The sequence below is a fragment of the Callorhinus ursinus genome, unplaced genomic scaffold (assembly GCF_003265705.2).
Source record: "Callorhinus ursinus isolate GAN/ISIS: 27379988/994484 unplaced genomic scaffold, GSC_fseal_2.0 scaffold3, whole genome shotgun sequence".
Lineage (NCBI taxonomy): Eukaryota > Metazoa > Chordata > Mammalia > Carnivora > Otariidae > Callorhinus > Callorhinus ursinus.
The window spans coordinates 65,328,480-65,341,742 of NW_027397065.1; the positions used below are offsets into that span (position 1 = coordinate 65,328,480).

A 13,263-nucleotide genomic window follows, 5' to 3' on the forward strand; every position below is an offset into this window, starting at 1 on the left:
CACACACACGGATTGTAACATTGTTATATTTTAATAATATTTAACATTTTATTTCTTCAAGTAAGGTTTACACTATCTTATCAATAACATTGGTATTAAGAAGAACTGAATGATTTCTGAAAACAAGTAAAAATTGATGACTATTCTTACAGAAATAGTAACCTATGGTGTACTCTTTCAAATGACCTTTAATTCTATGTAAAATACAGCAACTGCTATTTTTAAAATACAGTGAAACCTGAGAAAGAGATAGATTCTATGGAAAACCATTTTAGAAAGAACAGTCCTAGAGGTGTCAGTCATAGCCATAAGGGAATAAAGAAAAAACATGTACATGATCTATCATCCAACTGATTGAAATACAGAATAAGAGGCAGTCCACACTTCTCCCAGTTATTCTTTTTTTTAAGATTTTATTTACTTATTGGACAAGGAGAGAGAGAGAAAGAGAGAGCCCACACAAGCAGGGGGAACAGCAGAGGGAGAGGGAGAAGCAGACTCTCCACTGAACAGGGAGCCCCATGTGGGGCTCGATCCCAGGACCCTGGGATCATGACCTAAGCTGAAGGAAGATGCTTAACCAACTGAGCGACTGAGCCACCCAGGCACCCCTTCTCCCAGTTATTTTCATAATTTGTAGTTAAATGGTATTTATCTTGCAGCCCATGCAAATGATCTGGATTAGATTCTCTGCTAATTTATTCAATTGCAGGGACAACATAAGGCAGGAGAAAGAAGGCTGGATTTAGATTCTGGGTTTCCACTCAAAACACTCATCAACAAGCCTTCTGACCCCGAGCAAACCAATTCATACTTAGGACGTCTACTGTTTCCCTTTTAAAATGCGGGTGCTGGACAGCATTATGATTCTCAAGGTGGGGCCACATTTTCATATTTTCTGCCTTAGGATCTTCATGCAATAATGCAGCAAGATGCAATATTGATGGGAATGTGACACAGGTAAACCACAAGGAAGACCTCCCCCTTCTCCACCACCCCTCCAATTGAGATCTCCTCGAAGATCGCATTCAGCCATCCAAATGTTTTTTATATGGTTCCTGGGCATCCCTCTGCAGAATAGTCCCGTGAGCCAGGGGACCAAGCTTGGCATCCCCCTCTGCCCTTCTCTGCTCTGCTCCAGCATCTGCCTCAGCCACTGTGCAAAGCTGGCACTGGTCTTTAACTATGCAATGGATACTCTGTCGTTGGCCACTGCCAAGGTCTCCGTGATGAAATATCACTCCAGGAGCTAATGACTTGGTGAAGTCCCCCCTTCAACACTCATACCCTACCCTCCTCCAATCCCTTGCAATTCAGCCCCTTCACCCCCTTACCAGTCTCACCAGCCTGTGGCTCTTTCTTCAGGAGACTGTCTCCAGCTGATGGTAACTGGGCATGAAGTGGGCCAACCACCCTGGATGACCCACCAGGCAAACTAGGGGGTGGCAGGGAGGAATTTTCTTTCTCATTATAAATACTCACATAGTAACCTTGATTTTGCCTCTTGGTCCACAAAAGTCTAAAATATTTTCTCTCTGCGCCTTTACAGAAAACGTTGCTAACCTCTGGTCTAGAAGATCTCTTAGATTCCATCCAGCTTCAGATCTCTAGACTATGAGGAGCAGAAAAGAAAACTAAAGTCACACTTGCCTGGATTTCTTTGCTCTTCTCTTGCAGAACTGGTAGAGTCTTTTCTTCAGCTTCTTTCTCAATTGGTAGAGCCTCACTGATTTTTTCGTTGTCATGAAATGCTTTGATAGCTTCTTGGACAAGAGTGTCAACAGAAAGTACCTGAATAGGAAAGTCTAAAGTGCAAAAGACAATTTTATTAATATCTTTTCATTTAGGAAATTGACATAATTATCCTTCTGTGCTGGCTTCATCCAATAACACTGTCTCTAGGGCCTCCTACAACTGTCTTTTGGATCAAGCCACTTATTTTATTTTTTATTGTGGTAAAATTCACATAACATAAATTTAACCATTTTAACCATTGTAAATGATACACCTCAGTGGTATTTACATCATTCATGTTGTCCAACCATCAGCACTATCTTGTTCCGAAAAATTTCATCACCAAAAGAGAAAACCCTCTTTCCCATTAAGCATTCACTTCTTATCTCTCTATCCCTGTCCTGGTAACCACTAAGCTGTCTTCTGTTTCCATGGATTTGCCTATTCTGGACATTTCATATAAACGGAATCATACAATATGTGGCCTTTTGTGTCTCATTTCTTTCATTCAGCATTGTGTTTTCAAGGTTCATCCACGTTGCAGCTCATAGCACTACCTCACTCCTTTTTTATGGCTGAGTAATATTTCATTACATAGATTAATATCACTTTTATTAACCATTCATCAGATGACAGGCATTTAGATTTTGTCCCCACCTTTTGGCTATTATTAATAGTGTTGCTATGAATATTCCTGCACAACATTTCTTTTGAACACCTGTTTTCACTCCTTTGAGGGTATATATCCCCTAGTGGAATTGTTGGGGCCATTATGGTAATTCTTTGTTTAATTTACTGAGGAACCACCAAACTGCTTGCCATAGTGGTGACACCACTTTACATTCCCACCAGTAACATATGTATGAGGGTTCCAACCAACACTTCCTCACCAACACTTGTTATTTTCCTTTTTTTTATTTACACCCATCCTAGTGGGTGTGGAGTGGTATCTCACTGTGCCTTTGTCAACTGCTTTTCAAGGAGGTCCTTTTAACATCTCAATAATGACCTACCCTTGTCTGTCTTGGAAGAGTTTAAGATGGACTAGTCTCTGCAAATTGTGTTTTCCAGTGAAAACAGTAAAAAATAAGTATAACTGAATAAAAACTAATTAAACAGATGGAAACCTGGGCTTCTAACTGAATGAGCTTCAAAAGGAAAAGCCAAAGGTTCATAAAAAAGACAGAACTCCATGGATGTGAAGAATTAATACATTTATAATTTTAAGTGGATTTCTTTTGTATTTGTTATAAATTATTAATTTGCCCCTTCATTGGTAGGTAAATAAAATCTATGAGGAAAGTTTATAACTTGTTATTTCTCAAGACTATGTACACCATTATATAGCATACTCATATATCCAGGTTTGCTTGGGACAGTGCCAGTTTATGACTCTAAAATCCTAAAAGTGTCTGTCTTGGACAAATAATTATATGATCACTGTATTACAAAATTTTTGATGACAGAGTTTCCCAATATATCCATAGATTCTTATGTATGTTGTCTACAGACATAGTCATTTGCAGCTACAGTCAATGTAAATAGAATCCAGTAAGTGAAAAAAAAAGAAGAAATTCTACCTTTTTGTAGAGCCTTTAGAGCAATGGTTTTTCCACTAAATGTTTTCCCCAGTAAGCACCATTTAATAGCAAATGAAGGTAATTCTGGTACTGTTGATTTGACTTGAGGAGGATGAGATTTTTCAATTAATCTGTGAATCACATGACCCAAGATGTTATTGTTGGGGGGTGGTAAATTTTCTACCATTTCTTCTGGTAAGGCCCACTCTCCAACCATGTTCTGCAAAATAACAATGAAATAAACAAAACAGAATATTCTTAAAAGTGGAATTTAGGCATATAAAAATTTTTAATATTGAAAATAAACTCAAATTATAGCAAACAAAAGTAATACTTTAAATAATTATGTTACATAAATGAGTAATAACATAAATAATATGTTCATATTAGAGAGCAGAAAAAATGAGCTTCCTATGGAAAAGTAAAAATCCTTAACAATTTATGAAAGTAGGCATATTGAGTTGAGACATATTGTAACTCAGGATGAGCATAAAGACACTTAAATTGAAGCTACCCTCAGTAAACAGATCAAAGAGAATAATAGTTTATCTGCTATCTTATGCAAACACTAAGCTTATTTTAAGATATTTTAATGTAAGAAAGATAAAAGAGAACATTCATGCCTGATATGATGCCCTCTAAATCTATTATGTTTGGCTCTCAGTTCCTTCAGGTTTCTTGCTGAAATGATCAAATAATTACAGGTTTACAAACAAACTACAGACCACATTCTCTGTAATAATCTAGAACTCAATTTTAAAAAAGATATGAGAAATATAAATACTTAAAAATTATAAACATTCTTGTAAAGTAATTCTTGGATTAAAGAAGAAGTTAAAAATATAAATGTACAAAAAGAACATTAAAACAATAGATTAAAAATATGGGATGGGATCCAACTGTACTCAGAGGAAAATTCATAGTCCCATAAAATGCCTGATCTAAAATAAAAAAGAAGGGCAACAAACTAAGCATTAAAATAGGAAAAAATAATTTTAAATAAATAAATGAGGAAGGAACTCATAAAAATGGAAATGTGTAGAGAGCAAAACTATTGAGTTACCTTTTATTGATAATATTTCTAGAACTTGTCCAGACCAATCATGATACAGAAATTGCTACTAGTTCTGAACAAAGGTGAAGAATAGCAAGTATCAATTTTGTAACATACTATGAAAGAAACAGGAGATTTTAAGGACACTTAAAAAAATTTTTTTTTAATTTTATTATATTTAAATTCAGTTAATTAACAGATAGTGCATCATTAGTTTCAGAGGTAGAGTTCAGTAATTCATCTGTTGCATATAACACCCAATGTTCATCACATCCCACATGCCCTCCTTAATGCCCATCACCCAGTTACCCCCCACCCACCACCTCTCCCACAACCCTCAGTTTGTTTCCTATAGTTAAGAGTCTCTCATGGTTTGTCTCCTTCTCTGACCCATCTTATTTTTTTTCCCTCCCTTCCCGTAGGATCCTCTGTTTTGTTTCTTAATTTCCATATATGAGTGAAATCATATGATAATTGTCTTTCTCTGATTGACTTATTTCACTTAGCATAATACCCTCTAGTTCCATCCATGTTGTTGCAAATGGCAAGAGTTCATGTTTTGATGGCTGAGTAATGTTCCCTTGTATATATGTACCACATCTTCTTTATCCATTCATCTGTGGATGAACATCTGGGCTTTTTCCATAGTTTGGCTATTGTAGACATTGCTGCTATAAACATTAGGGTGCAGGTGCCCCTTTGGATCACTATATTTGTATTCTTTGGGTAAATAGCTAGTAGTGCAATTGCTGGGTTGTAGGGTAGTTCCACTTTTAACTTCTTGAGGAACCTCCATACTGTTTTCCAGAGTGGCTGCACCAGCTTGCATTCCCACCAATGTGTAAGAGGGTTCCCCTTTCTCTGTATCCTTGCCAACATTTGTTGTTTCCTGGCTTGTTAATTTTAGCCATTCTGACTGGTGTGAGGTGGTATCTCATTGTGGTTTTGATTTGTATTTCCCTGATGCCAAGTGATGTAGAGCATTTTTTCATGTGTCTGTTGGCCATTTGTATGTCTTCTTTGGAAAAATGTCTGTTCATGTCTTCTGCCCATTTCTTGATTGGATTATTTGGTTTTTGGGTGTTGAGTTTGGTAAGTTCTTCATAGATTTTGGATACTAGCCCTTTATCTGATATGTCAACTGCAAATATCTTCTCCCATTCTGTAGGTTGTCTTTTGGTTTTGTCAATTGTTTCCTTTGCTGTGCAAAAGCTTTTTATCTTGATGAAGTCCCAATAGTTCATTTTTGCTTTTGTTTCCCTTGCCTTTGGAAACTTATCTAGCAAGAAGTTGCTGAGGCTGAGGTCGAAGAGGTTGCTGTCTATGTTCTCCTCCAGGATTTTGATGGATTTCTGTCTCATATTTAGGTCTTTCATCCATTTTGAGTTTATTTTTGTGTATGGTGTAAGAAAGTGGTCCAGTTTCATTCTTCTACATGTGGCTGTCGAATTTTCCCAACACCATTTGTTGAAGAGACTGTCTTTTTTCCACTGGATATTCTTTCCTGCTTTGTCGAAGATTGGTTGACCATAGAGTAGAGGAGGAGATATTTGAAAATGACATATCAGTCATATACAATATATATACGGAATATATATATAATGGAATATTACTCAGCCATCAAAAAATGAAATTTTGCCATTTGCAACGACATGGATGGAACTGGAGTGTATTATGCTAAATGAAATAAGTCAATCAGAGAAAGACAATTATCACATGGTTTCACTAATATGTGGAATATAAGAAACAGTGCAGAGGATCACAGGGGAAGGGAGGGAAAATTGAATGGGAAGAAACCAGAAAGGGAGCAAACCATGAGAGATTACAACTACAGGAAGCAAACTGAGGGTTGTGAGAAGGGAGGTGGCTGGGGTCACTGGGTGACAGGCATTAAGGAGGGCACGTGATGTGATGAGCACTGGGTGTTATATGCAACTGATAAATTACTGAACTCTACATCTGAAACTAATGATGAACTATGTGTTGGCTAATGGAATTTAACTTAAAAAAAAGATACAGTAATGAAAACATGAGTTTCAGAAAGAAAGAAGTTGAGTCAATGCACAAAAATATAAATTCTATAAACAGATCTAAGTACAGTAGGAATTTAGGACATAATAAGGTTTATATTTCACAGTAGCAGAGAAGGGGATTATTTCATAACTGGTACTGGAATAACTTATGGCCACATATTTGAAAAAACTTAACTTGGATAGCCTTATAGTTTTCATGAAAATAGATTCTGGAGCCAAGAAATCATGAAGGCACCAAAATCTGGACGAACATTTATATGTTCCAGGATGGTCTTTTTAAGCATGAAAACCATAAAAGAAGAGACTGATAAATATAATTATATAAAAATAAAATGTTCTACACATCCCCCCCCACATAAACATACCTACACACAACTTAAAAATAAAGAACAAAAGGAAAGTGTCTGTGAACATATATATGTTTGAAAAAGGGTTAAGATCTTAGTTTATAAAAAGCTCTAAGTAATCAGATAAAAAAGAAAAATATCCCAACAGAAAAAAAAGGCACAAAGAATATGAACAGTCAGTACCCAAAATAGAATAAAATGGTCAATGAGTTTTTGAAGCAATGTTCAAATTCACAGAAATAGAGATATCCAAATAAAACAATGATGCATCATATCTTGCGTAACACAAAAAAATTACTCATACTTCTCATTCAATACTGGCGGGAGAGTAACACATTGCTTTATTGTATTTTCTAAAGTGTTCAAAGTTGCTATAATATCACTGTAATAATAATAAAAAAATAATAAAAACAATTAAAGACATAAAAACAGATAAGATTAGGGTTTAATTTATATACAAATCTCTGGAAACTTAAGTAAGATAGTATTTTTCTGAAGTCACTTAAAGATCTTAAAAAATTATCTTTGGTGTATATAAAAAATTCAGTAACATAAGTAGGGAACAATTTCATTATATAAATATTCCATCCACAATCTACAAAGACTAGCAATATATGTCATTTATGATCTATTTTAAGATTATTTGGAATTATACTGAACTCTACATCCGAAATTAATGATATACTAGATGTTGGCTAAATGAATTTAAATTAAAAAAAAAAGATTATTTGGAATTAGTACATGCAACCTATTTATCTAACTATTCAAACTTCAAAACACTCTGATATGTTGTTTCAGTGGTCCAGAACATTATGAATTCAAGATATGTCAGCTTTTTAAAAAATCATGTTTAAGTCTTCCCCAATTCTTATGATCCGTTTTATTAGCACTTTTTTTTTTTTATTTTATCACTTGCCCCCAGTCAACTTGCCCCCAACCACCTTAGCTTAGTCTTCTTAGTTCAAATAATTGGGACAGAAAAACATGAGCAATATCCACTGGGGGAGAAAATGAGCTTCCTCAACAACACAGGCTCTCATGAAAACCAAAGAGAGAACAAAAACAAAAGACAAAGTTCATTGTATTTCTTCACAAAACACGGGCCAATTTCAACTTCTGCTAATCTGAATTGCTTTACTTCCTTTTCTTTTTTAATTTTTTTGAGAAGGAAAGTAATGTCTGTTCTGACTGCACATCAGGATATAAATCTTTATATTTGTATACTTATATTAATATATATTCTATGTGGCATAGCATAAATATTCATATATGCTAGGTCATATATAAATGTATATGTGTTTTTATATATGCTCTGTCATATATTAATAAATATATGCCTATGTTGTTGTATTTCTTTTTATCAGTATTCTTTCAATATCTATCAATTATCTGACAAAAAATGTTTGCTCAGAATATAAACTGACAGATTTGATAAGTGCTATAGAAGACTTGCCTGGTTTGGTGACAGATTTTCTGATATGACAACATTCTGAGGTAAAGAAATACTTTTTGAAACAAATAAACAAAAATCCTCCAAAGTATTCATAATAGGTTTTCCTTTAAAATTGGTGGAATTTATTACTATATAAATATAATTGTATCTGATTATTACTTCTATTCAAACTATCTTTTCTTTGTAAAATTCATTTTGTTTTAGTTTAATGTCTTTGGTTTTTCTAACAATTCTGTGCATAATAATTATAGGCATTGTTCAAAATTAGCTAAATACTAAATTGCTTCCCATAATCATTGATTGAATTAGAATTTATTGCTTGCTTCTGCTTTCATTCATTGGAATCATTTATACTTCTAAATTAGACAAGTGATTTATGTAATGTGGCCAATCAGAAATGAATCAAATTAAAAAACAAACCAGAGAAATTATGTTATTTTAAAAAAAGGTTCTAACACTGCATCAAAAACTTATGATGTACTATATGCTGGCTAACTGACCATAATAAAAAAAAAAAAGAAAAAACAAAGAAAGGCACCAAAAAAATAATAAAAAAAAATTAAAAAGGCTTTAAGTCCAAGGCCAATTTTAAGTGGAAAGTTTTCAATGTTCTAATGATTTTGTGCAGTGTAGTCATTTAATCTGTTCTAAAGGAACCATTCTGGGACTGAAATCAGATGACCTGGATTCCCAGAATAGTTCTGCTACTTACTTGTTTTGTACTCTTGTCAATTCTCTCATCTTTGTGTGATAATAATATCTATCTCACAGGGCTGCTGTAAAGATTGAATGAAAGGCTTGTGTGAGGAGCCTATGTGACTGTGCACTTTAAAGGCTTAACTAAGAAGTTCTCAGGCTACTGTTGGAGGCACGTAATAGTGTCACACAGGAGGGTTGCCAACAGGAGAAACCACATTCAACTTGCACCCCAATCTGAAAGGCATGCTTCTTCTCAAAGGGATCAGAATAAAGCCCTGTTCCATCACTGAATTAGTGGTAGAATGTGGCCAAACACAATGGGATAGAATGTTGGCCATGCAGAGAACATTTTCTTTGAATGCTTAGGTTAGGTTAACCTGTGGAGATAAGGGGATCAAGGATTTGGTGGAACACATTTGGCAGAATCATCTTAAAAATACAGTTGATAAAGTTTCTAGTAAAGACCACGATAAGGTAAGTCAAAGCAATCATCTCAGGTTGGAATAAGAACATGATGAGTGAAAAGGAGGTCAGAAGAGCTGGAAAAAGGGAAATTCAGACCAGAATGAAGGTTGCTAGCTTAACTACAATAAGCTAAAGAGATTCATTAGTGAAGAGGAACTAGATTTTTTTTTATCAGATCCCTATTTTACATGGTTTGTTATATATAATTATGTTAATTATATAATGAAATTTTATTAGAGAAAAATCATGTAATAAAATGTATCATTTTTACTCCTTCAGGTATTGTTATAAATAGATATCTGACTAGTAGTTTCAAGACTCTGATGCCTTAGCGTAGGCAATACTAGGTAAGTATCACCTGGTTCAAACAATTGCTTTAATGAGATACTTCTTCTGTGTAGATGTGCTCCATGATACTAGCACTTAATTAATGAAAACTGTCATATATAATAATAATAATTATTATTATTTTTTTTAATAGAGTGAGAGCACAAGCAGGCAGAGTGGTAGGCAGAGGGAGAGGGAGAAGCAGGCTCTCCGCCGAGCAGGGACCCGGACATGGGGCTCGATCCCAGGACCCCAGGATCATGACCCGAGCCGAAGGCAGCCGCTTAACAGACTGAGCCACCCAGGTGCCCCTATATATAATAATTATTAAGATGTCTTTATCTTAATATTAATATTTTTATTGTCTCTGCATAAATACCATCAATATGCATACTTGAGAAGATACAAGACTCAAGATCCACCAACACCTAGGGGTCCACCTCTCCCTGTGAATTCTTGTCTACCAACACATAGGGACCATGAAATTACAACAGTGTAAACAGCCCCTGCCCTTGGTTGAAAGTCAAACCTATTTACCAGCACTGTTTTCATTGATTGATTTACATTGACCTTTTTGGAAACTGAATTCTGAATTCCTGGGACCATAGGATCCACCTATTCTTCCTATCTTCACAAATTACATGGATGTAACACACTGATATCCTATCATATTGTAGGTACCTCATGGTTACCTAGACTTCTGATTCTGGTTACTTCCAGTCTGTCATATCCTTTTTGTTTCCTAAGCTTTGATGTGTCATTATCCTTCATTCCCCCGTTATTAACCATGGCTAAAGCAACATGAGCATTTACAGACAGCATCTGCTTGGGAACAGTATGCTTGAATGTAGGCTGATGTGCACACTTCAGGGGCAAGTGTGAGATCACCCATGTGTTCAATTCATTAGATTCCCTCCCTGATTGTCACATTGTCCAAGGGGTTCGATGCTGCTGCTGGTGGAGCTGCATAGTTTTCTCAAAAAATTGTTTAGTCTGTGTACATGATTACCCTTGGACTCAAGCAGATGTACCTCATTCTTATTTCTTGCCACTTTGAAGGATCCAAGTGAGGAAGAGAGCTTCCTCATCTACTCTTTTAAAGAAGAGGCAGGAATGGTTTACTTTGATCAACTTGGATAACCAGAATCTGGGTCTTGGGAGAAATTCATCAGTCCGTAAAATATGAGTGCCTCTATCTAACACAACATCCAACCAATAAGCAAACACTGTATTATGCCAGTGATATTTAGTAGGGACATCCAAATGTGGCTTTTGTAGAATGGTGGTACTAGTCTGAAAGCACACACAATCCAGTGTTTGATCTCATAGATTGTTAGAACTTACCAACATCTGCATGGCCTGAAGTGCCCCATATATTCCCAGTTTGGTAGGCTTTACATGTCTTACAATTCAATTACAGATGCCTTCAAAAAAACAAAAACAAACAAACAAAGACAAATGCCTTTTCTCTTAAGAGATAGGAAGAGCTTCTTAGCATTTGACAAAGTACAGCAGCCTTTCTTGATTAAAACTCTTCAGAGTGTAGAGATAGAGGGTACATACCTCAATATCATAAAAGCCATCTATGAAAAACCCACAGTGAATATCATTCTCAATGGGGAAAAACTGAGAGCTTTCCCCCTAAGGTCAGGAACACTTCAGGGATGTCCGCTATCACCACTGCTATTCAACATAGTACTAAAAGTCCTAGCCACAGCAATCAGACAACAAGAAGAAATCAAAGGCGTCCGAATTGGCAAAGAAGAAGTCAAACTCCCACTCTTTGCATATGATATGATACTGTATGTGGAAAACCCAAAAGACTCCACCCCAAAACTGCCAGAACTCGTACAGGAATTCAGTAAAGTGGCAGATATAAAATCAATGCACAGAAATCAGTTGCATTCATATACACCAACAACAAGACAGAAGAAAGAGAAATTAAGGAGTCGATCCCATTTACAATTGCACCCAAAACCATAAGATACCTAGGAATAAATCTAACCAAAGAGGCTAAGAATCTGTACTCAGAAAACTATAAAATACTCATGAAAGAAATTGAGGAAGACACAAAGAAACGGAAAAACGTTCCATGCTCATGGATTGGAAGAACAAACATTGTGAAGATGTCAATGCTTCCTAGAGCAATCTACACATTCAATGCAATCCCCATCAAAATATCATCCACTTTTTTCAAAGAAATGGAACAAATTATCCTAAAATTTGTATGGAACCAGAAGAGACCCTGAATAGCCAGAGGAATGTTGAAAAAGAAAAGCAAAGCTGGTGGCATCACAATTCCGGACTTCCAGCTCTATTACAAAGCTGTCATCATCAAGACAGTATGGTACTGGCCCAAAAACAGACACACAGATCAGTGGAACAGAATAGACAGCCCAGAAATGGACCCTCAACTCTATGGTCAACTCATCTTTGACAAAGCAGGAAAGAATGTCCAATGGAAAAAAGACAGTCTCTTCAACAAATGGTGTTGGGAAAATTGGACAGCCACATGCAGAAGAAAGAAACTGGACCATTTCCTTACACCACACACAAGAATAGACTCCAAATGGTTGAAAGACCTAAATGTGAGACAGGAGTCCATCAAAATCCTAAAGGAGAACACAGGCAGCAACCTCTTCGACCTCAGCCGCAGCAACTTCTTCCTAGAAACGTCGCCAAAGGCAAGGGAAGCAAGGGCAAAAATGAACTATTGGGACTTCATCAAGATAAAAGCTTTTGCACAGCAAAGGAAACAGTCCACAAAACCAAAAGACAACCTACAGAATGGGAGAAGATATTTGCAGTTGACATATCAGATAAAGGACTAGTATCCAAAATCTATAAAGATTTGTTTATCAAATTGATGAGTTTATCAAACTCAACACCCAAAGAACAAATAATCCAATCAAGAAATGGGCAGAAGACATGAACAGACATTTTTCCAAAGAAGACATCCAAATGGCCAACAGACACATGAAAAAGTGCTCAACATCACTCGGCATCAGGGAAATCCAAATCAAAACCTCAATGAGATAACACCTCACACCAGTCAGAACGGCTAAAATTAACAAGTCAGGAAATGACAGATGTTGGCGAGGATGTGGAGAAAGGGGAACCCTCCTACACTGTTGGTGGGAATGCAAGCTGGTGCAGCCACTCTGGAAAACAGTATGGAGGTTCCTCAAAAAGTTGAAAATAGAGCTGCCCTACAACCCAGCAATTGCACTACTGGGTATTTACCCCAAAGATACAAATGTAGTGATCCGAAGGGGTATATGCACCTCAATATTTATAGCAGCAATGTCTACAGTAGCAAAACTATGGAAAGAGCCAAGATGTCCATCAACAGATGAATGGATAAAGAAGATGTGGTATATATATACAATGGAATATTATGCAACCATCAAAATAAAACAAAATCTTGCCATTTGCAACAGCATGGATGGAACTAGAGGGTATTATGCTAAGCGAAATAAGTCAGTCAGAGAAAGACATGTATCATATGATATCACTGATTTGAGGAATTCTTAATCTCAGGAAACAAACTGAGGGTTGCTGGAGTGGTGGG

At 36.1% G+C, this 13,263-nt stretch overlaps 1 protein-coding gene and 1 long non-coding RNA gene across 12 annotated transcripts in view; one reads left to right on the top strand and one right to left on the bottom strand.

Moving 5' to 3' along the window:
* SPEF2 (sperm flagellar 2) overlaps positions 1-13,263 on the bottom strand; it is a 173,241-nt gene that overhangs the window by 105,228 nt on the left and 54,750 nt on the right. For all 11 annotated transcript variants that reach the window (XR_012377618.1, XR_012377616.1, XR_012377617.1 and 8 more), the window contains exons 10-11: positions 3,315-3,534; positions 1,651-1,805 (exon numbers count right to left, since the gene is read on the bottom strand). Coding sequence is in view for 7 of the 11 variants with exons in the window: in XM_073891028.1 (XP_073747129.1) it covers positions 1,651-1,805; positions 3,315-3,534 (375 nt within the window). In the remaining 4 variants the exon portion in view is untranslated. The remainder of the gene's footprint in view (positions 1-1,650; positions 1,806-3,314; positions 3,535-13,263) is intronic.
* LOC141371471 (uncharacterized) lies at positions 9,254-9,985 on the top strand. Its single transcript, XR_012376440.1, has 3 exons — positions 9,254-9,374; positions 9,645-9,712; positions 9,847-9,985. It is a non-coding gene; the product is annotated as an uncharacterized lncRNA (long non-coding RNA).